This window comes from Apium graveolens, chromosome 4 (genome assembly GCF_009905375.1).
Source record: "Apium graveolens cultivar Ventura chromosome 4, ASM990537v1, whole genome shotgun sequence".
In the NCBI taxonomy this organism is placed as follows: Eukaryota; Viridiplantae; Streptophyta; class Magnoliopsida; order Apiales; family Apiaceae; genus Apium; species Apium graveolens.
In genome coordinates this window covers 309601245-309626014 of record NC_133650.1, presented here as the reverse complement: position 1 = coordinate 309626014, position 24770 = coordinate 309601245, and the positions used below count along the sequence as shown (strand labels likewise).

At 33.8% G+C, this 24770-nt stretch overlaps 4 protein-coding genes across 5 annotated transcripts; 2 read left to right on the top strand and 2 right to left on the bottom strand.

Moving 5' to 3' along the window:
- The first annotated feature begins 305 nt into the window (after positions 1–305).
- Positions 306–1893, top strand: LOC141721701 (F-box protein CPR1-like). Its single transcript, XM_074524752.1, has one exon. The coding sequence runs from the start codon at positions 576–578 to the stop codon at positions 1587–1589; it is 1014 nt and encodes a 337-aa protein (XP_074380853.1). The 5' UTR covers positions 306–575; the 3' UTR covers positions 1590–1893.
- An 832-nt stretch (positions 1894–2725) lies between these two features.
- On the bottom strand, positions 2726–8346 carry LOC141721700 (uncharacterized). Its single transcript, XM_074524751.1, has 11 exons — positions 7053–8346; positions 6911–6965; positions 6396–6495; positions 6062–6314; positions 5683–5736; positions 5453–5595; positions 4698–5262; positions 4455–4569; positions 4311–4363; positions 3616–3753; positions 2726–3403 (listed from the first exon to the last, which is right to left on the bottom strand). The coding sequence occupies exons 1-11, from the start codon at positions 8244–8246 to the stop codon at positions 3149–3151; spliced, it is 2925 nt and encodes a 974-aa protein (XP_074380852.1). The 5' UTR covers positions 8247–8346; the 3' UTR covers positions 2726–3148.
- Positions 8347–15361: 7015 nt separating this feature from the next.
- LOC141721699 (uncharacterized) lies at positions 15362–20750 on the top strand. Of its 2 annotated transcripts, none has more exons than XM_074524750.1 (6): positions 15362–15758; positions 16692–18441; positions 18555–18633; positions 19175–19593; positions 20058–20156; positions 20291–20750. In XM_074524750.1, the coding sequence occupies exons 2-6, from the start codon at positions 16750–16752 to the stop codon at positions 20447–20449; spliced, it is 2448 nt and encodes an 815-aa protein (XP_074380851.1). In that variant the 5' UTR covers positions 15362–15758; positions 16692–16749; the 3' UTR covers positions 20450–20750. The 2 variants fall into 2 exon arrangements, with proteins under 2 accessions (XP_074380851.1, XP_074380850.1); XM_074524749.1 differs by having other exon boundaries at positions 15363–15758; positions 19172–19593.
- Positions 20751–21434: 684 nt separating this feature from the next.
- LOC141717321 (uncharacterized) lies at positions 21435–22316 on the bottom strand. The gene has a single exon (XM_074519404.1). It carries the CDS (start codon positions 22261–22263, stop codon positions 21445–21447), a length of 819 nt encoding a protein of 272 aa, XP_074375505.1. The 5' UTR covers positions 22264–22316; the 3' UTR covers positions 21435–21444.
- Positions 22317–24770: the final 2454 nt, after the last annotated feature.

The following is a 24770-nucleotide window of genomic DNA, read 5'->3' as shown; positions in this document are numbered from 1 at the left end:
TAAAATATTCTTTTAAATCTTGAGTGAACTTACAAAAAACTAAGCGTTAAATTTAGAAAAACGGACAAAAAATTTAAAATAATTATATTATTAATAAATGATGAAAAAATATACTAATAAAAATATTTAAGTGATTAATAATAATTTATTATTATACCAATATATCAATTTTATCTGAGTCCAGTCAAGAACCGAAAACGAGCCGACTACGAGCCGAGCCCGAACTAAACGAACCTATTTAAACCGAACAAATAAAAGTACCGGCTCGTTTAAAAAAACAAGTTGAGCCAAATTCACTTAAACGAGCAGATACCGAATTTTGTTTACGTTTACGGGCAGATGCCTGACTGAACTCAGCCCCAAATCCCCCAATTGACCCGGTCTTCCCTGTAATCCCTAATTCCACGACCTAATTTACAATCCACCACTGTCCAAACCGTGCAGGTACAATCCCTTACCTAATCTCTATTATTGTTGTTGTTGTTCATTTTTATAAATCACCTGCTAGCTTAAATTTAAATAAGTTGATTTTAATTAGTTATTATCTCTAAGTAGCTACTAAACCCTAGCGTGCAATGAAACTTCCTGGTGAATTAGTTGATGAAATACTCACTCGGGTCCCTGTTAAGTATCTTCTTCGTTGTCGATGCGTGTCGAAAGAATGGTGTTGTTTGATTGATAGTACTGAATTTGTCGAAAATTATTTGAAAATGTGTGTTGAGAGGAATAGGGGTGGTGTTATTGTTCGAGATTACGATTTAGCTGTTTCGAGTCATAAGTATTTTTTGGTTGATGTTGAGTCTTTAGATAATGGCGGTGAGGTTATTGTCGATATAAGTGAAGAGGTTAAGGAAATTTCTGACGGTGCTATGTTGATTGATTCGGTTAATGGATTAGTGTGCTTGTCTAACTTTGAAAATATCAGTTCGATTTTTTTATTGAATCCTTGTACGAGGAAGTACAAGAAATTGCCTGTTGTGGGAAAAGAATTTTTGGATGATAATAACTTATCTGGGTTTGCCACAGTCGGGTTTGGATATGATGATGTTAGTGATGATTACAAGGTCGTTATGACGGCATTGTGTAATAAACCGGCACGAGGAATTATGGCTATTGTGTACAGCCTGAAAAAAAATTCTTGGACACTGATTGCCGAGGTTTTTAGTACTGAAAAAATTAAGTTTATTGGTTGTGGGAAGTTTGCAGATGGTCTTCTGCGATATAAAGCATTTGATGTAACGGGTCTGGATTTTTTCATTGATTTTGATCTTGGCCTTGAGAAATTTACAGAGCCCCGATATTGGAATAATAAGACCATGCAGCTAGAGGATATTAGCATTGGAAAATCACAGTATGAGGAAATGTTGGCAAACCCTGTATTTAAAAGTTTTAGGTGTCCTAAACTTCTTATGAACTCTAAGGATCTCAGTAAGATTCTTTTGGAGATTTTCGAGCCGTCAAGGGGCAGAAGGTTTGTTTGGCATGACTTTAGAAGAATGACATTTGAGATTGTTACTATCCCTGGGATTTCAAATGCGTTTAATTCAGAAAGGTACATCGAGAGTCTTTTCCCACTCATCGAGTTGTGATTTGTTGTCCTTGAGGACCTCGGAGGAAGCTCAGCTGCAGGCGAGTCTAATGGCGGACCATAATATCCTTCTTCTTAGTTATGCGTGTGTTTGTAGAAGCTAATCTCTTTGACAAACAGAGCATGTAAGCAACTGCTATCAGTTCACAGCTATTTACTTATTAAGCTTTTTGTTCGAGACTTTATATGCAAGCACTGTTGGAATTTTCTGGCAGATAATTGTTTTCTATGTAATACTTTTTGTTGCATGTATTATGGAGAGTGGTTCTGACTTCCGAGTAGATGAAAATATATATAATTAAAGATCTGCTTGGTTATTAATTAGTTGAATAGTGGTTCCCTAATAGAGGAGACCATGTTTAAATTGCGCAGGCCACAGCAAGTAGACAAGGTGCCGTTTGGATCACGTAATTTCAACCCAACTAACGGAATACATTTTCGTATTGAAATTGTATTTCCATTCTTGTTAACGGGGTTGAAATCCCATTGTGTCGCCGTATTGGTAGAGTATTGTAACTCTGGGAGATCAATGTCAGGCCCAGCACCTGTTCCCATAGTAATAAAAATCATAATTTTTATTATGATTATTTTTTCTATAGTCGTACCAGGAGAAAATGTCATAAACTTAAATTAAAACACCTAGACAAAATCATAATTTATCATAAATCAAGCTCTATACTTTTAAAGTAGTGCTTGAGGTACAAAAATAAATCGCAAAATACACCTGGCATGCTTTAATTGGTGGGACTCATATTAACACACTTGAGGTCCATTACATTAATGAGCAATCAACCAATCACACATCAACACCTCACTTTTTGGGAATATTTTGGGAATTATTTTTTGAAACCTCTAGAATTACTCACACTTTTAATGGATGCATAATAGTAAAAATAAATATTTTTTGAGATCAAAACTTTTATTCATAAAAAGAATTTTTTGAAAAAAATTATTTTAACTATATGATCGAACCTACTTGTGCCAGAAAGTCAAACGTCATATAATAAAAAACAGAGAGAGTAATTATATATAAATTGTATGTCAAATTTTATTTTTGAAAATAATATTAGGAGGCATGACAAAAAAAAATAGTAGGAGTCGCATACTATAATTTTTCATTGAGAAAATTCACTGATCTTTCAAAAAAATAAATTGTAATCCCTTGATTTAAGAAAATTTACTGATCTCTCAATAAAAGAATGAAGAATAGTATATGCCACAGAGCTTAGTTTGTTAAACAAATGCTATCATAAATACCAGCTAACACTTCTTTAAGAACACCAGTTTTGTGATAATACTTCCATAAGAACAATTGCTAAACAAGAATAGTTGATAGAAATATTTATTTTACCTTTCTTCATCTTATGTAGGCGATTTTAGATCTCAAAGCAGTTAGACTGCAGAAGCTTAAAGAAAAAACTGCGGATTTTCCAGAAAAGTTGACTATAGAAGTCCCACAAGCTTCTTTCACTCAATGTGAGAAATGAATCAAGAAGTTGTGGCCTGTGCAGTCAGCTCCTCGCCATCATAGAATGCGCAGATCAACCAATGGCTGGTAGATCAATATTTGGTTCTTCCTTCTACTTTTACGGGCTTTTTAGGGATTTTGAATGCAGAAAATATAGTCTGAGTCATGCCAACCATACTATCCTGGTTACAGGAAGTAGACTGCATTGACGAACGCTTCAGTATCTCAATTAGTGAAGTGCCAGAAGTTGTTTCAGCGACAATCTGAGAACTTTGAGTCACGGATTTGGTTTGTGAGCTTGTGAACTTTGCTGTAGCCTTTTGTGTTGGTCTTATTTCTTTTGCAACCTACATTTCAACAAAACATTAAAAAGAGCCTGGCTAGATAGTGTATGCAACAAAAAAATTGTAATAAAATTTACTGAATATTTAGAGGGTGATAGCAGCAGACTGAAAGCAACATTACGGTGAAGATGTGGTATTAACGAAGGTAGTGAAAAGCATAAATCAGGAAACACAGAAAGCAACACTATTATATAGTAAGTACTTGTATATCTTACCGCATCTGAAGAATCTTCTGATATCGAGATGGAACTCCGACTATTACTGTCATCTCGTCCAAAAATAAAGGATCGAGTTGTGCTGCTTCTTTGCTTGGATGGAAGAGAATGACTAGATACCCGTCCCAGAAAAGATGACTGCAATTATACATTGACAAAATTCAATAATTTAAAACCTGATTAGATGACTCTGTAGCTTGCAACACAATAAAAATAAAGGCAAATTCTGGAGTACAATGATTGCATGACACTGTAACTTACAACACAAAATATTAATGATAAATTCTGGAGTAAAATGGAATTGTTGAATATGCTATCTTGGGAATTGATAATCAAGAAAAATTAAACCAGAGATGGTCATTATTGTGTAGCTTAAGAATTTTTTATACTTTTCATGAATTGTGATATAGTCAAGCTTGGGATACCTGGCCATTAATAGTACAAAACATGTCAAGAATTTACGTTGAGGAAAAGAAACAGTGATATAGCTTCTACTTTCTAGCAACTTATACTAGATACTTAACCCAAATGACTGCAGTATTTACTTCAAATGGTCCTTCAAGCGAGTATTGATGTGTGTGTGTGTACAAGCACCTGTGTGATAATATACTTGACAATACAAAGACTATTAAATACTCAGATTAAAAACAGAGAGCAAAACAAAAAGAATTTTTAGCTACCATTCTGTAGCTCACCTTTGAGGAGCTGCTGCTGCTACTTCCTCCAGTTATTAGGGTCTCAAAGAATGCTGTAAAATATGAGAATGTTTAATGTGATGAAAACCTTAAGTTCTTAACTACGGAACAAGATTGAGTTTAAAGAACGTAAATAATTATTACATGGCACTTTCGGCTTCTTTTTGGCTAATGGAGCATTATTCAGCTTCTTTATAAGACCAAAAATCTCTCGGGAATTCTCATCCTCGGATGGTGGAATTAAGGTTGCCTGATCCTCCTGGGAATTTGACAATCACAACCAAAAAGATTTAAATTGTGGGGACAAGTACAGATCAACTTATAAGAATAGCATTTACTAACTAAGCTAAATTACAACAGATTCAAGAGGAAGAGGCAAACACTCACAACTTTTTCAAGGAGTCGCTGTTTAACGAGCATCTTTTCAGTCTCCTCGTCATCAGATGATACAAAAGGATCTTCTTTATCAGCATACATCTGTGGGATCATTTGTTTTGCTTTTCTTGCATTTATTCGAGCAGTCTTAGCAGGTCCAACATCCTCTTCATCATCACTGGATCCTTCATCATCCTCGTCACTTTCTAAATCGACGTCAAGCAGTGTGTTCTCCTTCACTTTTGGACCACATCCCAGCCTCTGCATAAGATTGTCTGTTCCAGCTGCATCTTGTTGCTCAAGCCACTTTTGATGAAGTTCATTGCGCCTTTCATTATCAATTGACTTTTCTTCATACCCGGTGACTATAAGATCATTAAGCTCGTCTGAGTCTTCATTACCCTCATCTTCATCATTTTCATTGAAGCGGATGTCATGGTCACTATCATCCTCTTCCTCAGCTTCATCATCAACAAAAGCCTTTACTGGATCTCCTCTAGGAGAAGAGCATGGATTACCAGGTTTGAAGGTAACAGGTTCAAGATTCTCCTTGTCGTCATCCTCTTCATCAGAAGAACTACAAAAATAAAATTGCAACTAATTGTAAGTGAGAAAGTCGTTATCTAAGATAGAATACTTTATGGAGGGATTATAGACTAGAACTTGACTCGTCTGCTGATTCCATGAATCATGAAATTACCTTTTACACAATTACACCTAAAACCACATGTTTTATAGACAAAGAAAAATAGTTAAACTGTACTTACATGTCATCATCGAGAGGCACGGAGTCAATCTGTAAGTTCATTGTAAGTAATGATGGCGCTAGAACTTCTTCCAGAGGACTACTATGCTGGTTTTCTAGCTGATCATCTTTATTGTCGCTTGTTTCAGAATCGCAAAAAAGATCCTATCATTTACATTTATGAATAAGAATTTTATTCTGACAATAGATCAAAGCATAAATCCGATTTTCTTTGTACAAATAAAAATAAACCTGGGTATCATCAACTGGAGCTCGAATTGTGGGGGTAGGCTCTTCACTGATAGCCTGTATAAAGATTGAATCAGGAATCACTTCATGTTGACAAGAAACATCAAGTTGAAATAACATTCTCAAAGTTTAAAACTCTGCACATAATCTTTTTACATAAATGTATAAATAATAAGTTAATCACTAACATCTCGCTTTCTAGTGTTCTAGCGAGTAACTAGTAATATATTTATAGCTGATAACCTCTGTAGATGTATAAGTGATATATTTTGAAAATCTCAGTATATACATTAAAATTAAGAAAAATTAAGATTTTCAAAATGTAGCCAATTAAAGGAATTGTATATTTACATATTAAAGACCAGATGATACATATATTTACCTCTGGGGACTTCTCATTTTCAGGACTTGAGTGTGTCCTCAATCCTTTAACTCCTTCTGTTATAGAAGCGTTGAAACTGCTCTTTACATCCTTACAACTTGCATCTACTTTGGTGTCCAGTTCGACCTTGTCTGATAAATTATCTTTCCCTCCACCTCTAGTAGAAACCTTATCGGGAACAGTGCCCACCATAGGCTCTATTATGAAATCATCGTTTTCAGTAGAATAACCACTATCGTTCAAAAGAGAGATTCTGCATGCCAGAACACCACAACAATCATATAACAAGCAAATGAAGCCAATATACAAAGATAAGCAACATTTACAGACTTACTTTTTTGAAACCTCAAGCTTCCTTTGTCTGATCTTCTCTAAAAGCGAGGATATGGGTTTTTGCACAACAGGAACAGGTTTAAATCCAGCCCCACTGGTTTCTATCATAACAAATCATTGAGAGACAAGAATCAATGACAAGACTCCTTTCTCCCTCCCAATATACTTAAAAAAGTAGATGCCAAAAATCTATCTTACAGAATAAAATCAACTACACTATAGAGTATGCAAAAAATTATGTATGAATCTTGCAAGAGTCTTAGACACTTTCCAAAAATCACAATAATAGCTAGACATTTATTAGTTATTCACCAAAACAACACAGTAGCAAGGTCTAATTATTATCTTAACCACAATGTTACTTCCCATCCCCATCCCCGTTATGAACAAAGATCATGGCTTCAAAACCACACTACCCCTTCTTTTTTAATTTGATTACTTAAATATCTAAGACATATATGGAACATACTAAAAACACACACAACGTCATCAAGTACACAAATCTAAAGTATAAACCTCGCAGCAGTCTTTGAGATTCGGCATGGAGTTGCTCCAGATAGGCTTTTCTTTCCTACAATTAAGAAACAACAATAATCAACAAACTAAACCAATTAAATAACTTAACTTGAAACCAAAACAAATTCACATCAAAATATACCTTCTCTTCCTTCCTTTTATTCGAAGCCTTTTCCTTTAATTTCCCATCCTCATAAGAACCCTTAACTCTCTTCTTCTCTTTCTTCTCACTACTCTCACCTTCACTAATCCGCTTCTTCTCAGACTTACTAACCTTCACCTTCCCCTCCTTCCCATCCCCCTTCTCCACACCTCCAACATTCTCATCATCAAAATCCAAAGCTCTTTTAGTCACTTTCCGCACTTCTCCATCCTCATTCCCCCTTTCCTCCTCGTCATCAAAACTCTCACGAGACGAATCATCAAACCCTAAAGTCTTTGAAGACTCCAACTCCTCCAATTTCGCAAAATCAGCCTGTGGCAACGACAAAACACTCCCAATTTTCCGTTTTTTCTCCCTCAATCCACCTCTAGCACTCCGCTTCTTCCTAGTCACCTCAACCTTCAAATCCGCAATCCTTTCCCCTAAATCCTCACTCAGAACATCCTCACTATCCTTCTCATCCCAAGACACTACCAAATCCTCCGAATCATCAAATTCCACACTCTTCGAACCTTCCAACTCCTCCAATTTCTTAAAATCAACAGAAGTAAGCGAACCTAAAACTAATTCCTCCTCCCGCGCCTTCGACACCATCACATCCTCCGAATCATCAAATTCTCCACTTCTAGAACCTTCTAAACCTTCTAATCTCGCAAAATCAACTCTCGTAAACAAATTCACCTCCGCCTTCTCTTTCGACACCGCCACATCATCCAATTCTCCTCTTCTAGAACCTTCTAATTCTTCTATCTTCGCAAAATCAACTTTTGTAAACAAATCCGGTTCACCATTTCTCAAAACCAGTTCTTCACGAATCGAGTCTGAATCATCTAGATCTCCACTTCTAGAACCTTCTAAAGCCTCAATCTTCGCAAAATCAACACTCCCAAATAAAACCGGTTCATCACGGCTCAATTTCACCGATACCGCCACGTCCTCCTCCTCCTCCTCATCCACCTCTCCAATTCTATTACCTTCTAACTTCTCTATTTCCGCAAAATCAACACTCGTAAACAGAACCGGTTCCGCATTTCTCGGAACCGGCTCGTTACGTTTCGGTTTCGGTTTTTGGTTCGGTTTCGAGGATTTCTTTTTAAGGCGTTTGAATTTAGGGAAATGTGAGGGGGAATTATAAGCAGGAGAGAACGATTGATAATCATCGTCGCTTTCCATTGATTCGATTTTTTTGTGAATTTGGGCTAGGGTTTGATAAATTAATGGATCAGATCAAATCAGATCTGTGTTTATGTAATGTTTGTTTTGATTTTAATTTAAAGCGGGAGATTTTGGGCGCCAAATATTTTGAGTTTTTATTAAGGCGGCCAGTTTCTAGTGGGCTTTGTTTTTAGTAACGGCCCGAAGGTTGAGAGGATTGCTTAATGGGCCGGTTTTGTTAAATTTGAAAACCATTTGTGTGATTTTTTTTGTTAAGTTTGTATGATTTCTTTTATTTGATTAAAATTGTTGTGAAAATCAACATACTTTTCCATAACGGAGGTGTCGGCGCCTCTAAAACTCTGTTATAGAAATCAGCCGATTTTTCAAAAATCGCCGATAAATCCCTCAAAAATCGCTCAAAAATATTTATCCGATTTGACCGATTTCCGATAAATCGCCGATTAATCATCCAATTTTTAAAAAATCGTCCGATAAATCGTAAATCGGTACATCAACCGAATAGTTCCGATTTCCGAAATCTGTAACACTGCTAAAATCGTCTTAAATTAATTTTTATAAATTTTTCAATATCTTTTATTTTTAAATAATATAAAGAATGATCCATGATGTTTAAATAATGTTTTGAAATTGCTCTAATTTATTTATTAGTTTATTAAATGGAAATTTATTTATACATAGATAATGTTTTGAAATTGCTCTAATTTAATTATTAGTTTATTAAATGGATAATTATTTATACATAAATACCTTTATTTAGGATTTCATATAGAAATTAATTAGATGGAAATGAAATAGCCACGAAGACCTTAGTCATTGTACCGTCATTAAGATACAACTGAAGCCACCCCTCCTTCCTCTCTCCCTCCAAAAATCCTAACCCTTATTTACTCTCTATAAATAATATAAATAAATTAGGTCTTAACTATTTAGCAGTCAATTTTACGCATTTTCTCCGACAATCCTCCTTAAACTCAATCCATATTCATTTTTTAAGAGTTAAGTACATATAAACATAAAACAAGATTAATCATCTTAAACACATGGGGAAGAGAGAAATTACTATTAAATTAATTTAGGAGGGAGTATCACTCCTCATTGAAGATTTTTAAATTTTGAGGAGTGATTAGGAGCTTGTTGGAAATGATTTTGAAGTCCATTTTTCAAAATTTGACTTAGGAGCGTAATTTAAGTTAGTGTTGGGTTGCTCTTATTAAATAAATCTTTGTTTTTATTGAAAGTTTTAGTATTTGTAAAGGGTTTTGCTTTAGTTTGTTGTTCGATTTGTTATTTGAGATCGTAGATATGAAAGATATGTGTCCTAAGTCCAACCATGTACGATTATTTAGAAATAACTTTTATGTAATTTATTTTTATTTCAATTATATTAATAAAAAACTTATTTTGTTTTTATTACGGACTTTGTCTATTTAAGTGTTTAAATAGGATATACCATAGTTTAGAGTAAAACTTTTATGAATTATGATGAGATCATAATAATGACACATAAAAGATGATAACCCTGAATTTAAATAGTTTATGGTTGTAGGGCTACTAATCGGTAATTAGTAATCCGCAAAGATCGGTACATATCATACTTGCTTCATTATGAAAGATATTTGTTCTCATAGACATTTGTGTGGTGACACTATAACCAGTATGTAGGTACTTATTATATAATAAGTTCACTGAACATAACTCGCACAACTGAACAACTGATGGAGTTCACTCATGTATCAGTAGTTGTTCACATAGTGATGGTTGTACAAGTGTCCTTATACTTGAGGTCATCATAGTCGTCTTGTGTACACCTAACTATACTCTGGTTTAGTTTTTAGTCTATAGGGACAATAACAAGGGTTCTTTCTAGCGCAATAATTTGTACACGAAGATAGTGAATGGTCAATAAAGGATCTGTTCCTTCTATTGAAATAGGAGAATGTCTTATGCTAGTTCATGAATCTCTGACTAGGGAATAAAATTAGAAAGATGTTTTTAATTTGCATTAAACAGGATTAGACATAGTGAAGAGAAAAACATATGATTAAATTTGATAGACTTGACACGAGATACATGCCTTAATTTTAACCGGGACATTATAGGGCAGGAGGAATTTATTGTACGATAACTATTCACCGAATAGGTTCTTGTCATTTTAAGCGGTGAATTCATATTATCTGGATAGTCGCGATATATTGGGATTTGGGAAGTATCCCTCACGATGTAGAATAAATACGATTAATTTATTAATTATATATAATAAATTAAAGAACTCATATAAATAATAATAAAATATTATATTATTATTTATTTATGCTACCGGCTTTAATATTGAACCTACAGGGTCACACCATAAAGAGAATGATTTATTGGTGGGTAAGTTAAATTAATAATAGCTGGTCATTATTTATTTATGAAATAAATAACTGATTAGCAATTTTCATAATTAATTAAATGTGATTAGTTTATTATAAAAGAATTTAGATGCGTTCTTAATATTATTAATTAAGAATTTAATTTGTGAAATTAAATTACGGGGAGAATTAATTTTTTAAAGAGTTTAGAAAAGGAATTAATGATTAAAAGGGATTTTACTTATTAATTAATGGATTAATGAGATTATTCAAAATATGGGGTAAATAGTTTAATGGAAAATAACTAGTTGAAAATGTTGTCTATAAATATGCTATTATAAACCCTATTAGCCTTTACCCTATTTTTCGCTAAGAAAGAAGGAGACGACCTTAATGCTCTCTTAGCATCTTCCCCCATCCATTGCTTCGATCTTTTCTTGGATACAGCTAGAGTGCTTCACACTTGGAGAGCAACTGCTAGGGGTCTTAATTCATCATCATTGGATCGCTTTTAAATGTCTGTAAACGATCTCTCACTTTACTCACGAATTGTATGCGATTAATATGGGGTTTTATGCGATTTAATTGTTATCCATGTTTTCGTGTATGCGCTAAAACCTAACATGATCTACGTCGTTTAGTATATTGGTTCATTGATATGGTACATATCGGATCACAAATATCGTTGGTTGTGCGAATACGTTTTGACAAGCCGGATTTATGTGTTTCTCATGACTATAACAAAATTTTAGATTTTCTCTCTAAAAAGACTGTATATTTCAGCAATGTGAGTTATGAATGTAGCACCGTGAAAAATTTGCTCAGTGATCAAAGTTTTGATGAAAAAGACACTGGTTAGATTTATCTTAATACGTATTTATTCACTTTTGATAATTGTTGTAGATACCGTATTGAAGGGTTTCGAGCACATAAACGCAACGGAACCAGTAATTAAAAACGTGAAAAATCAGAATTTTTAAAACCCGCCGCAGGATCCATGCGAAAAATAGATATTTAATTCGTAGATCATATTGTTTACCTTAAGAAGCTTTACAAATTGGTTGACTAATGGAGATCCAAAGCTTGTTCAATCACTACGCATCCCGCTCTCGCGATCTACGCTCTATCGGTATCCACACGAATGCTTGAACGCAAGGATTGAATGTGTACTAGGACAAACTCGTTTCTTCTTGCTCTCTCCATCTTCTCCCTTGGTGGCTAGGGTTTTAATTAAAGTCTTACATACAAAATCAGCCACACAAGAGATGTTATATAGAGAGTATAATAAAAATTATAACTCTTAACTAATTAGGAGTTATTATTAGTTCGAAATTTCTATTTGTATAATAATTAAGTCAAACTTAATTATTTAAAAAACAAATTTCATAATTAATATCAGTAAATTCGAATATCAATATTTATCTAATTAATTAAGTCATACTTAATTAATATTATAAATAATTCGAATTACTTTAATATAATTTAAATCCAATTTAAATAAAATAATCCTTCAAACATTCTTAGTGTGTGACCCTATAGGTTATTATTACGTTGACAACGAATTTTAAATCTAATTTAAAATCGTAAACAATGAGCGGTATCTAGTAATACATCATTGCTACCCAAGTAATAATAATTGAATCGCTGATCGATTAAACTTTTCGTGAATAATGTACAATGTAATATAACCCATTTAACCATATATTATAGATTAAACTACATGCATGTAATGTGTCATCCTCATCATTGTTTAATCCAAGTTTCCTTCATCAATGAGTAGACTATCATATCAAATCAATATTTGAGCGCGACCACGCATTTCATAGTCTAGCTCGCACAAGAGGCCAATAATATCACTCCTAACATAAGAGGGTAAATCTCGTCTAGATCATTCATATTTCTCATATGATTCATAATATACCCAATGTCCACTTTTATCATTACCTGATCAATGATAACTTTTAATGAAATCAATGTATATTAATTCTCGTATAGAAATATAATGATTTTAGGTCTAAGGACCATTACATCATTATCAATGTGAGAATTACTTATGACACAACAAACATGTAGATAGTCACATTGGGTCTGTCCGGCACCATGTACATATACATATGTCTGTGTTTTTGACTTTAGTATCATCATACCTATGATCAATGAGATGTGATCATCAGTCAACAAACACACCAATCTTAATGCATTATTATTGTCCCTTAATGATAATACTCGATTAGGGACCTTTAGGAATATTGATACTATTCTCAAATCTCATTTCCAAGTCACGTACTTAGAGATATATAATTGCATATCATATTACAAGAACATTTATTAATCTAACATTTATATCGCAATAAATTAAGAATTAATAAATTATAAAGGGAATAATCGATAGAACATAAAATATAATAATCCTAATGTCTTAAGCTAAAACATCATAGTGTTGTCTCTAGGGTACAAACACTAACACATATAGCCTTTAATTAATTAATTAATTGATTATCAACAAAAATGGACCATCATTAAGACAACATTTGCCTTACTTGATTTAGGAATATTAGTCCAAATATGGTATAAAGGACAAGTCCTTTATTTTTTTTTGGCTCCAATCAAGGGCATGATGAGCAAAAAATATTAAAGCGGAATACGTTTTTCAACATAAAACTCAATATTGCACTTAAAAAAAACTTGCAATTAGTAATGTTGAAACTTGAAATTATATCAAATAGAATCAAACAAAACGTGTATATTGTCTGGTATAACCCGCTTAAAGAGGGGTATGGGAAGGTTAAGATCAAGGAGTGCTTATCAAACCGATCACAACGCATAAGATATCCGCACAACAAAACGCGATTTTTTATTTTGTGATGCAGTTAAAGTTTGAATTTTCACAAACCGCTTTATGTGGTGCCCATTGCGGTTTGAGTTTTTCATAATATAGTTTGAGTGAAAAACGACATAAACGGCTAGAGCTGATCAACGTTTAAAATTATCAAATCATCAATGACTACGTGGACAGAGTAACCAAAATAGCAGGGATAACAATTTTACCCGAACCAGTGGATAGCGACTGGTTTGGATTTACCCGAACCTGATTTTTGGATTTGGATACATATTCAGATCTTATTACCAAACCCGAAAGAGTTTGGATCTGGATTTGGATCTTAGGTATATTGAACCGACATCCGACCCGAATCCAAAATATGTTCCAATCCCTATTCGAACCCAAAGCACAAAAAAAATCTTATAGTGTGCTCGTTTGGGAAATCTTAAAACAAGTATCTTATAACCTAAAACGAATAAGTGACTTACACGTGATAAGTAAAATAAATACCTCATAAGTTGTACAAAAGTTTGGATAATTTTACTCATAAGTCAGATTTATTTTACATAAATGAATTAAAATAAATAAAATTTTAAAAAATGATCTCAATTCTTATAGTTTAAGTTAGATTAACTTTTAAAAATAATATATTTTAAAGTGAACTTAATAAAAAGCAAAAAATTAAAATAACTTAGAAAAAGTACGTTGTTACCAACATTAATCTTACGAGCTTATAAGTTGGGTCGACAAACACTAATGGATAAACTGTTGCGGACTTACAAGTCATTAAGTTGACTTATAAGATTTGCCAAACATGCCCGGTATATTATTATCCTACATAATTTTTTATAGAATTTAATACATTAGTTATATACACATCACATATTTAAATCTAATATTTATAACGTGAACGTTGGATAATTATCAATAATTAAATTTATTATGTTTGACGCTAATAATGGAGTATCTAAATATGTAGAGTACTATTTTTTTTGTCAAAAAAATGCAAACGGATGAGTGAGTCGAACTTTTAACCAACATTCAGGAAAATAAGACATTGACCACTGCATCAACAATTTATTGACAGTATATAAAATATTATATTTGTATTCTTAACATTCAAAAAACGTGTTACCTATCATATTTGTATAATAATAATAAATTATTTAATTTATTATTTTTAAAGTACCTAAATTAAACTCAAAACCCGAAAAAATGAGCATTTCTTATCACAACCCTTTTTCGTAGCAGAAGTTTTTACTGGTTGTGTAGGAAAATATGTTGGTTTAGAGACTCGTAATGATCAACCTTTCGAACACATGTTATTTTGAATCATATTAAGAAAGAACCCTTTTTCCTATATTTTAGATTTCTAAATGGAATAATATGTTCTATATTTAACATAAAACATCTTATTAATATTTTAATATTCATAATATAATTATATTAATATAAATCAATAAATAATTACAACATAAAAGAATATATACAACCGAGATGAATGTTTATTTAGTAAGCAAATCGATAACCGAGAGTTAATTTAGTGAGTAAAAGAACGCATAATATGTCCCCTTGAAAAGATCAAATAACCCCCAAATAGATTAATAACGTGTGAGATTTTTGACGGGAAAACCCAAAATATAAAAAAGTAAAATTTTGGTATAATTAGTTTCGAAACCTGAATATTTCAAATTGTATATCAGGTAAAGAAGACGAAAATAAAATATACTTTATTCTTCATCTAATAGTCAATTATAATTTTTTTATTTACTCCGTAAATTAAAAAACTTAAATAGCGTATTGTAATTCTAATGACTCCTATAAATTTTTTGGAAAAAAACAACAAATTTCTTTTGAAGTTAAAAAATATAGTAAATGATTTTAGTTTTAAACAGAAACAAAAAAAAAAACCAAAATCTTCCCGCACAAAAATTGTGAAATCACAAAACCCTAGTTCCCGCCGATGTGAAATAAGCGGCACCCGCGAAATCTCTTTTCATCTCAGCTTAAATCTCCCTGCCGCGAAATCTCATTTTATTTAATCTCCAATCTCTCTATCTCTCTCTCTATCTCTCTCTCTCTCACACACACACATCTCTCTCTCTCTCTCTCTCTCTCTCTCTCTCTCTCTCTCTCTCTCTCTCTCCCTCTCCCTCTCTCTCTCCCTCTCTCTCTCCCGCTCTCTCACACACACAGCTCAAAGCTCCCCCCTCATCCTCTCTCTCTGTCAGATCAAATCTCTCTCTCTCTCTCTTAAAATTTATAAAACATAATAGATATATATCTTCTCTGTACTTTCCGCTGCTGACAATCAGAGCGAGCGTTACATAGCAGGTCAGTACAATTTCAATTCCTCTTTACACACACACACATATGTGTATCAGATTAGCAGATTTAGGGTTTATAATTAGTATTACACATCTGAATCTTCATTTCTCGATCTGTGTGGTTGTGATTAGATTAATTCTACCTAAATCGAAATTAGGGTTTGTGTAATTAGTGAATCGATTGTTTTCACATCTGTTTGGATTTTTTTATGAATTTAAATCCTGTTTAATTTGATGCTCTATGTTCTCATTTCTCAATAATTTTGCTTCGATTGTGTTAAGGCTTGTTAGATGTATTGGAAAAACAATCTCGATAAAGTTAATTGGATGCTGGATCTTACATCTGGTTGTTTTGTAATTCGATTTGAGGGATGAATCTCCGCTTTTTGTATGGATTATATGTTTTATGTACATGGAATTTTAAGGAACATTTACAATGATGAATCTAGTGATGTTTACTTGTTTGAGATAATGGTAGGATTAATCGTGGATTGTAGATTTGATAAGTGTTGGTAACTTCAGAATTCTATCAATGAGAATTATTAGAGCCTTTTTGGAAGCTGTACTTGTTGTTTTTGGTGTCACAATCTTGAATTAGATAAGTGCCTGTTTTCTTCCATATTGATCTTCCAAGTTCCGTGTTACTGACCTGCCCAAGGCTTTTACGCTTAAACTGTCAGAAGATGTTTCTTTTCCATCCGTAAGCGAGGGGTTTTATACATATCAATTATGCTTTTTGTTGGTATTTTATCTTGTATAGATAGCTTATAAACATTTATTAAGTGAGATATGAGGTTAACAGACTCATTTTGTGCTTAGTGTATTTGTTCTACTTGATGATATTGATTTATGTTGTGAAGTGAAGAAGTTATGCTAACATTTTTTCTTCAACTTAGCTAACTTGATTCTGATTAAATAAGCTTATATATATATGGTGCAGTTCTTTTGTCACTGTAAGGGGTTGGAGATAGACGCTGAGGAATACAAGTTGACTCCAAATGATGAGGTTGCAACCCTGTAGCGCTTTGCACTTTATTAATGCAATCAAGGATGGTTCAGTAATTAAGGTTCTAAATGTAAATTCTCGTAGAAAGCCAGGACTCGTGTTCAGGAGTTTGACAGATATTTATGAGGATGCCTTTCAAAAACATCTTGATGAGCCATCGGAAGTTGCATTGCAAGATGGGTGTGAAAGTGGAGATGTTAAGAATATTGTTGAAAATCCATGCCTGCCGAAGGCAGAAAGAATAACATACCAGGGTGATCAAGAATTTAGTGTTCCTGATTGCAGTGACAATGACATCGAAATAGTAAGTGGATTAGATGATCGTTCCTTCCGGGAAATGACACTGAAGGAACTAAGGAAGACGTGCAAATCAAAGAAAAGAAAGATGCTAGATTCTGTTTGTTTAAGTCTTGATTTTCAGCAAGATGAAAATGATTGTGATCTCACGACACCACTCAGCAGTTGGAATGCAAAACCTTCAAAAAGTGCGAAGTCTTTTAAAAAACATGCCAGTAAAAGTGCCTCTGCAATTCCAGAACATGATTGTTTATTTACTGCAGATCAAATTTTTGATCCTTCATGTTCCCAACAATCAAGTTGTGTGCCTATGGCCATAAAAGTTGAGATTTCTCCAGTCTGCTACTCTGAACCTCAGATTGTGAGTTTTGCAGATGAAGCAACCGATGGTTCCTCCATTCCAGACAAGCAATTTAACTTAGTTGACATGGACTCCTCCAAGCTCCTTCAGAATTCAGATAGTGTCCTAGTGAAGGAGGAAACCATCTCATTATCAGGACCATATGAAACATGTGCCTATACATCTACTCCTAGTCAATTAAATGATGATTTCACGCCCCTTTCTTTTCTTCCCCCACCTAGTGTGGAGACTGCAGTATTAAGTAATCAGGAGACGTGCCAGCATTCTTCTGTTGCTTGTGTAACAGAATTGCATAAAGAGTCTGATATTCTGCAGTCACCATCTAGTCAAAGCTTTCCGCTGATCGAAAAACACATCTACAATAACAGTCTAGTCATCCATGGAATTGGAGATGAAGTCTCTGAGATGCCTCTTGATAATGGGATGCCTTCTACTAAAATTGTTAATGGTGGTGAGTTGTGCATTTTTGAGGATGATGGCAGCAATAGGTTTAATATCTCCGGCGCGTCCCAGAGTTTGAATATGCCAGAGATACTTAGTAATGAATCTGAATGTATAGTTTCTAATGTGACAACCAATGATAGTCTTTGTCACATTGAAAGTGGTCGAGGTGTTACGGTATCTGCTTTTGAGGATGTTTTTAATACTAGTTTGCCTCACCATCAGCCCAATTTTTCCTTGAGAAGTCCATTTTCTTATTCCAGTTCCCCTTGGAATTTTTATCCTTGCTCTGCTCCTGATAGTAATTTGGTTGTCGATCAAAGTGACTCACCAACAAATAAAGAAGACTGGTCTTTGATATCTTACAATTCAAACGCATCAGGATATTGTTTAGAGCCTGATACTCATCTTACTGATTTCGAGGATGCTTCCTATGCAAATGAGAAACAGTTGTTACCTATATATACTGATATGGACATGAGTTTCTCCAGTAATGTTGATGATGAGATTTTGATTCCAGAGAATAACAATCATGGTGATATTGTGCTGTGGCAACCTCCTGAGAGATTTCCCTCAACGAGAAAGGTATTCTATGTCATATGAAGTGAATTTTCCTTTGGTATCTTATATAATTACTTACCAGACTTTTTCTCCCGATTCTTTAAAACTATTGATTATCTTTTTATATACTTTCTCAGGTTATTTCTCCAACTTTCCAGGAGAAGGTGTGTTTGACAATGAATTACAGGGAGTTGACTGAAGGCACTGAGAATCATAGTAAGTTGTTTATTGCAGATCAGATAGTTTACAAATGTTCAAAAATTAAATTCTTGTGCAGCACAAAACATGTCTTAAAGATAAGATTACTCTGCACTTGGCATGCCATAGGAGAGCACTATTCCATAAAAGCTAAAAACACTTAAATGATAATTAGTTCTTTACCTTTCAAGTGAATAAGATTTTATGAAACATTCTCTCATAAACTTTTCAGTAATCGGATCGTCTTCATATGAATTGTTTTGTATAGACCCTTGGAGCCAATTAAGATGGCTCAGTAAAGTACTGAAATTGATGCTGAATCAGTTATGTTTTTCCCTAATGTGTAAATGTTTAGGCATAGATTGATATGCTTCTGCGCACACAAAAAAGATATACCACAGGAGGTAGATGTAAGTGACATGCAACACTAATGCTGTAATATCTAACACATCACCATAGAAGTACTAGTGGATCCATTTTATAGTTTGTAGGTTAAAGAAATGTCAAGAGAAATATGCTTTCTTTGTCTTACTAATGCTGTCTATTGTACTTTTAGAAGGCAAGGGAAAGCAATTCCCTGGTAACCAAACTGAGGAAAATGCTTTGTCAGCACTATCAGAAACTGCAGGTGTTGAATCATGCGTGACAGGTGAATTGAATGAAATGGGGAATAAAAAAAAAGTATTTATAGCCCCTAAGAAAATCCTCAAGAAACCAAAGCACAATAAGAAAGGTGCCCTTCCTAAAAGACGTAATCCACCTAAAGGTTGTGTTGGCGGTCCCCAGCTTACTCGTTTGCCTCCTGATATTTGTAATGGAAGAACCTCCACTGAAGTTTGTCAAGAAAGGGCAATTGCATTCTCCCAGCGACAGATGCAGGACATAGAGGCTATAGCTGTGAAGCTTATCACTGAGTTGAAGTCAATGAAGGACATTGCAGAAAAAAAAATTCTCCATGAAGATGAGGATTCTGATGAGGTATGTAAAATGCAAAAAATGCTGGATGTTTATTTAGCAATCTGGCTTTCTCATGATTATGAAACATCCTTGCTGCTTATTTAGCAATCTTTAGTTGTTTCATGTATATACTTTCTGCCTGCTGGATGCTGCTGCATATAGACTTATCTCTGAACATGATTCTGCTCTGCTTGAAGTCAATGAATTTTGGACTGATTTTGGGCCATCATGGTGACTATATAGTGATTTAATAGTCCACACCCTGTATTATTTGGTTCTTTCTGTTGCTATATTCACATTTTTTTCTAATCCCTTTTTGTAAAACTTGTTCTGTATATGGTTCTCAGTAGTAGCAGACTGTAATTTTATGTCATTGATTTATTCTCATTAAAGTCAAATTTTACGGTGCTGGTGCCAAGACATATATGGTTTATGTTCAAGTGCAATGATGTATTCTCTTGACGTGTCGAAATTTCTCTTTGCAGGTGAAATCAGCTATCAAGAGTGTGACTAGAGTCGAGGAAACAACAAAAAAGTGGCTGTTTATGATGGCAAGAGATTGCAACCGTTTCTGTAAAATAATGGTTTGTAACCCTGTCACTAACTTACCCTGCAGCAAATATGTATCTGACTTCAGTAACTAGAATTAGCAAGTTATAAATACTGATGAGTACACTGTAGCACTTTTCTGATTACTTGTTTGTTTAAATCTCTGAAGTCTCAACCACTGAGATCGACTGTGGATGCCTCTGCTGCTACAGAAACTATAAAGCATCGGGAGAAAAAGAAGATTTGTTTTGCAGATGAAGCTGGCGGCGTGCTATGTCATGTGAAATATTTTGAGAATGGTGAAAACAATACAAATGTTGCTACCTAAAGGGATGATGAAGCAATTGCTTCTTGTACAATTCATTATTTGAATTTTCGAGCTGATGAGGATGATAAAGCAGACATGCTCTCCCCATAGGAATCTCCCGTATGGTTGAGAAGGTGATAAATTATTGGTTGTCTGGCAAAAGTTGTACTAAAGTTCATTTCATTGTGATCATGTCATGAGGATTTATTTTGTACCCTTGAGTAGATTATTTAGTTTGAACTTTGAACCATGATTGCGTTCCTTTGTCCTGCTAAGTCGGTATGGTCTTTTCGTAAGTTATACAAAGAATCATTTTTCTTTATTTATGACTTTGTTGTTGGATTTGAATTCATTGAAATTTGGATTTCACCCTTTCTTGTTAGTTCATATTGTTTGTCATGAATTTAGTGTTATTTAGGCTCCGTTTGAGAGTATTGTTGAAAATTGCTGTGTTGTGAGAAAAAGTGCTACCGGAAAAGTGTTCTTAGAAAAATTAGATGACTGTTTGATAATTTTTTTAATTTATACATATTTTGAAATATAATATGTAAAAATAATGTTTTTGAGAATGTTTAATGGTGAAATTGATAGTTAATTCATATAAAAATAAACCTGAAAACAATTTTTTCCAAAAGTACGAGGGACTTGCTTTTGCTAACGGCAGTTTTTAGACTAAATACGCTTCTCTAGACAACAACTTTTAGAAGTTATTAAAGACCTTTCTATAGTTTTTCAGCAAAAACTGGTATAACTGCCTGCAACGGAATATTAAATGGGACGGAATATTAAATGGGGCTTTAGTCGATTCCTGTGAACTGTGATTCGGAAGTTTGCAACATTTTCTCAGAATATATTTGTAAGGATTGAAATACAACTTCTTATATATGCATCATTAGTAAGGAATCATGATCAATTATATATATATATATTACATTGTTTATGGACAAACAAATAAATAACCAAATAGAATAATAATTAAGACAGAATTTATGTAATTCCATCTGCAGGCGAAAGATTTACATAAACAGGAGGTGCCATATTTCAGAGAAGGCCTGAATAATGGCTCCATGGTGGTGCTTAGAATTGAGAGACAGAAAACACTGCAACAGCTGCTCCAAATCCTTAGCTTCATACATCTGTTTCTCCGATATCATCTCCATCATCGAACTCTTGAAATCTTCATACGGATTCTGTGAATTCTTCACTACCGCAAAACTCTCATCATTCACTGCAGAACTAGTCATCAGCCGCCTGAACACTGATGATGTTGAAGACTTCTCCACCGGAGAATTATCACCACCATTCCTGTCATTGTCCTTTTTCTTGCTTGTACCGTTTTTACTAATAAAAGAAACACTGCCAAAATCACAAGACGTGTCAAAATTCTCAGACGATGAAATCAAGCTCTCGTTACCATCCTCATCACTACTAAACCAGCCGCTCTCTCCTGACGAGCCACTGCTAACTTTAGATTTCTTGATTTTATTTGCCTTTTGCTTCTTACATTTCACGCCTTTTGGAGGTGGTGTAATTGGCCATGCAAAACTATCATCCGAATTATATGCCACCGGAGAGTTATAGATCTTCTGCGACGGTGAGGGACAATGTTTAGTGTTAAAGCTAACCGGCATGATCTTTAACGGACGGGCCGGGGTCGGAGGGGGGTCGGAGAAGGAGAAGGAGGGATAAGAGATTTCTAATGATTTGGGGTTTACAGGAGAAAACAAAGTAGTAGACTCAGAAGGCAGTTTTTGAATAGAAGGGCTTGCTTTGGTACGGCAGAATTGAAATGTTGGAAGAGATAATTTGAGTTTAAAACGTTTGCTTGTAGCCATGAAGTTTCGAATCCAGGCTCTTTAACTTGTTTGTAACTTCTTTTGCAATGAGAGTATATATAACACACTCATGGCTTGGCAGGCAAGGAGACGAGTCAATGACCCCGCTACTCAATCTTGATTCGATTTCCGACTCGATTTTACGTATGAAATATATTCACGACTCAAGCTTGATTCAATATCCGACTCGATTTTACGTATGAAAGATATTCGCCACATTTTCAATTCTACCTCACTTCTTTTACGTATGAAATATATTTCACACAAATTATCAATTCAATTCAATAATTCTACCTCGATTTTACGTATGAAATATATTCGCCACATTTTCAATTTCACGACTCAATCTTGATTCAATATCTGACTCGATTTTACTTATAAAATATATTCGCCACATTTTCAATTCTACCTCACTTCTACGTATGACATATATTTCACACAAATTAATAGTTCTGTTCAATAATCCTACATCGATTTTACGTATGAAATATATTCGCCACATTTTCAATTTCACGACTCAATCTTGGTTCAATATCCGACTCAATTTTACGTATGAAATATATTCGCCACATTTTCAATTCTACCTCACTTATTTTACATGTGAAATATATTTCACACAAAATAATAATCCAGTTCAATAATCCTACCTCGATTTTACGTATGAAATATATTCGCCACATTTTTAATTTCACGACTCAGTCTTGATCCAAAATCCGACTCGATTTTACGTAAGAAATATATTCGCCACAATTTCAATTCTACCTCAATTTTACGTATAAAATATATTTCACACAAATTAATAATTCTACCTCGATTTTACGTATGAAATATATTTGACATAAATTAATAATTCAGATATGACTTATAATTATGTACATAAAAATGGTTTATTTTAGCCTTAAGCTCAATTTGATCGCAAAAATTAGTCTAATTAAAGATAAATCTGTTCACGAATACACGACCCGAAACTCGAAATTTAACCATATTTCCGCGTACACAACTAAGAGAGGGAGGTGCATGGAAGGAGGAGGAAGCCGGCAGTTGAGCAAAGAGTGTAGAACGGAAGAAGCTCTAAACACAGTTGGCTCCTGAGTTAAACTAATAGGTAGAATCCAAAATGAGAATATGAAATTTAGATTATTTAAAGAATTTGTTTGACTTGATTATAAGAAATTGTCACATTCCTTGTGTCTCTAGAAAGCTTTTGCTACTGCTGCCTACTAATTCAGCTATAAGCTGGCGCAATGTGAGAGATTTAGAATATAACCTGAAATTATAAAACAGTGTTGAATTGGTTTTATTCAAATTTAATAAAAGAATGTGAGAAAAAGTATTATTGGTGAGTGCCATTATTAATGGTACATTCGTATCAACGAGGGATAATACCTTCAAAAACTATCTAAAATATTGAATTTTATCTACATTTTTTTTTGACTAATTTGACTTATACGTCTTATAATTGAGTATATGTCCTAACAAATCTCGGGGGTGGGTGAGCGAGAATCGAACCCGAGACGACAAGAGATAAGCTCTTAATCAATTGAGTTATCTCATCGTGTTCATCTACATTTTTAATCAAGAGTGAACGTAAAAAGTGTTCATGAATCGGTTTAGTCGGGTGTTTTTGCAGCTCAACACCTAATTAATTTTTTCTCGTTCAGAATTACTCTCTCCGTCCCAAATCTCAATTGAATTTTATACATTACTTTTCGACATATTTTTCAATACTACTTTAAAACATAACTCCATAATATTTTTTTAAAATTTCTTTTTTTTTTTAAACTTTTATTCAAAAAAAATAAATTAAAAAATAATATGAAACTATATTTTAGAGAAGTCTCAAAATACGTGCAAATAGTAAATGTAAAAAACCGTGTGGGACGGAGGGAGCAAGTTACTAGTCTTATTATTAAAAAGAAATTTGTGCACTAATACTTGTATTGTACCCATGCAAGTTCAAATTTGAACTGTATAAAATTCACATTCAATTGTGACGTACAATTATTTTTAATCATCTTGCTATATATAGTATTCTAATTTTATATATTCACCAATAAGAAAGTAAATTTCCATGTAATAATAAAACAGTCAGTTTTCATACTAATAAACTACAATTAATTTGGTCCTAATCATCACATGTCTTAATCTCCACAATTGTACTAATCATTTGTTTTCTTGTTTTTGAATTGTAACAAAACCTCCAATTAGCATCAAGAATACATATTTTTTTAGTAAAGTCCGCAAGTGTTGGCTCAGTTGGTCAAAGAGGAGATAACCATTCTCTTGGCCGCAGGTTCGAATCCCACGGGAGGAGAATTTATGATTATGTCTCCTAGCCAGAGCATGTCGCTTAAATACGGTTTATCTTGGTTTACGTGATTTGCAGACTGGTTTACTTTGGTTCACGTGATTTGCAGGCTATTGCGTGAGTTCGTGTGGTTTACCTAGTGCACATCCGAATGGTAGCGGCCGTGGATTTTTCTACGATAAAAAAAATACATATTTTT